At 38.6% G+C, this 2,857-nt stretch overlaps 1 protein-coding gene across 1 annotated transcript; it reads left to right on the top strand.

The window, feature by feature from the left end:
• The first annotated feature begins 239 nt into the window (after window positions 1-239).
• On the top strand, window positions 240-1,451 carry LOC129259224 (beta-2 adrenergic receptor-like). The gene has a single exon (XM_054897527.2). It carries the CDS (start codon window positions 240-242, stop codon window positions 1,305-1,307), a length of 1,068 nt encoding a protein of 355 aa, XP_054753502.2. The 3' UTR covers window positions 1,308-1,451.
• The last annotated feature ends 1,406 nt before the right edge of the window (window positions 1,452-2,857 follow it).

Genomic DNA, 2,857 nt, shown 5'->3' with positions numbered 1-2,857 from the left:
GGGACCAGGAAAGAGAGACAAAGACAGAGAGAGAGAGAGAGAACATGTAAACTGTTCAGAAGATAGAGACAGGCTTATTATGATTTACGAGTAATAAATAGAACGGCAATAATGTTTCATTTTCGACATGTTCAATTAAGTGTAGACAGCTTAACGAAGCAGTGGGTATACAACTCGAGGACGCAACGATGTTAGATGCTGCCTGGTGAGAACATATTCACTGAAGTCAAATGGTAAACATGGCTTTACCAAAAAGTAACTGCCGCGTCTTAAGCGACAACTCTACGGAAGGCGTTATGGGGCAAGACGCATTCTCCTACACTTATGCGACTTTCATGGCACTCTTCTGTCTTCTCTGCTTCATAGGAAACACTCTAAATTTGGTGGTGCTTCGAAAGCTGACCAACATAAGTGCACCTCGTAAAGTAGTGTTCTCCTTCCTGTCCTTATCCGACTTTTGTACGGGTATTGGTTGGGTACCTTCGGTTCCAGCAGTGGTTCTGAAGGCATTTCCATTCGGTCGAGGATTCTGCGTGTTCTGCTTTTACCTGATAATCACGAATCTGGGTATATCCATCTTCCTTCTTCTCCTTGTCACCTTCGATTGCTTCATTGCTGTGGTATACCCCTACAGATATGCATCCATGATCACCACGTTCAGGGTCACAGCAGTATCTGTCCTTGTTACCATCGGTTACTACCTAGGAATGCCCATTCTGATGGGAATAGGTATTTCTGGAGCTTTCTCAGATATCGAATTTTACCCAAGCGTTGGCATTTGCTTCGTAAGCTACCGTTCAAAGGGACTCCTAACTTACAGCGTTTACGTATTTTCATACGTCCTTATCTTGTTCGCAATTCTAATGACCATCATGCAAGGCATGGTTGCCAATGTTTCCAGGAAACAGGCACGTCGCATTGCAGAATCCGAAGGTCGGTTCCGGGAAAGCGCCCTCACCGATGTCAAGGACTCCAACCGTGGCACTGAGCGCAACGGTGCTCAAGGTCCACTTCACATACCGCGTCGCCGTCAACAATCAGAGCTAAAGGGCGTCCTCGTCTGTATCGCAGTTTCTGCATCTTTCTTCGTTTCGTGGTTACCGACGGCTGTGTGGCAAATTTACACAATTCAGAAAGGAAGATGTGTAAATCCTGCGATTCTGATCGTCATGACTTTGTTTTCATCTTCGCAATGTTGGATTAATCCCTTTATATACATGATAATGAAACGGAGCTACAGGGAACAAGTTAACAAGATACTGGATGGGGGTGTCAAGCGATGTCAAAAACAACATGATCAATTCTAATTTACATATCTTAGTAAATAATGCGGGCATCCTTCCTAGAGGGATTCAATGCTAAAAGCATTGTGGAATCTTGCCACAAAGAGCTGGCTGACTCTGCATAATGACAAAATAATAATAACACTGGTAGCACATCTAATGTCAAGTATGCCAGCAGTGAGGTGGTTTATAATTTTCTCTTATGAAAAGAAAATTGAATGTACTGGTAAACCTGATTAATAAAAATTCTACTTAACTGCAAGCCTTGTGGTCAGATTAAAGTCCAAATCGGCTTTAAGACGTAGCCGATTATGTCTTAATTTATAAGCATTTATGAATAGATTATATCACTTATAAGAGAGAAGACGACGAGGAATAAAACTTATTAAAGTAGGGTCCGCCAAATTATGATTAGAAGAAGAGGGTAAATAAAGCCCCCCCCCAAAAAAAAAAAAATACTCGAGTTGGATAATAAAGAAACATCAAAGGGGAATCATCTTCAGTAAATTTAGGAAAAAAACACCTGACGAACATGTTATGTTGTAAAAAATGCAGTGTTAAAAAAAGGAAAGGATCTTTTTTTTTTTTTTTTTTTTTTTTGGGGGGGGGGGGGTGATCTTCAGTTTTATTTCCGAGCGCTGAAAACTCTAAAAGGAAGAATTCGGGCAATTATTTTACAGTTCCTTTATAAAAACATGTATATTTGTCCTGATATCTATTGGGTACGGATTTTGATACCGATATCATATATATTCCAGCAAAATAGATAAAGAAAGGAATTATTTCATATTCTGATGGTAGAGCTCTGAGTTCATTTATGTATCACAATAAATCATGCTTTTATCCATAGAAGATAATCCAGATTGTATTTTCTAGGTTATAATCTTTAATCTGGACAATAAAGGTTGAGTTTACAAATAAAAGATTGTTATTAAGGAAAATCAATATGAACCAAGTGTCAAAAAAGAGAGCAACCGAACCAATACCATGTATTCATATCTATTCATTCATTCATTCATTCATTCATTTGTTCATTCAATCATTCATTCAAATTAATTAATTGTTATTACCATTCATGATTATTTTTGTATGGTTATTACTATTATTATTATCATCATGTTTATCATCATCCCCATCATCATTGATATCATAATCAATTCAGTTTTATATTCATTTGTGTATTTATTTGTTCTATTTTGTTGGGGGGGGGAGTCTTTTTATAATGAACTTATTTTGTGTCATAAAACTCTCTCTACCCAGTTTAGGTGGGGAAAAGGGACATTTCTAAAAATGTGTGCATGATTTTTTTACTTTATTCTCACAAGTTCTCACAAGTCTATTGTGGACTAATTAGTGTGCGTGTGTGTATAACGAGGGGGAATGACGCCCGTCTATGCGTTGTGTGTTGGTTTTAGTGGATGCGCGTGAGTGGGTGAGGGTGTGTGCTCGCGTAGGTATACATGAATGTGTCTACGTATGTGCGTATGTGCAGTGACGAAATTAGCCACACATTTTAAATGGTGCAAAGCGTAGCAAAGCATCAAAACGCAAGATAAGAAGGAGAAGTAGATGCA

Source organism: Lytechinus pictus, chromosome 4, assembly GCF_037042905.1.
Source record: "Lytechinus pictus isolate F3 Inbred chromosome 4, Lp3.0, whole genome shotgun sequence".
NCBI lineage: Eukaryota > Metazoa > Echinodermata > Echinoidea > Temnopleuroida > Toxopneustidae > Lytechinus > Lytechinus pictus.
This window is presented reverse-complemented; position numbering and strand designations above follow the sequence as displayed.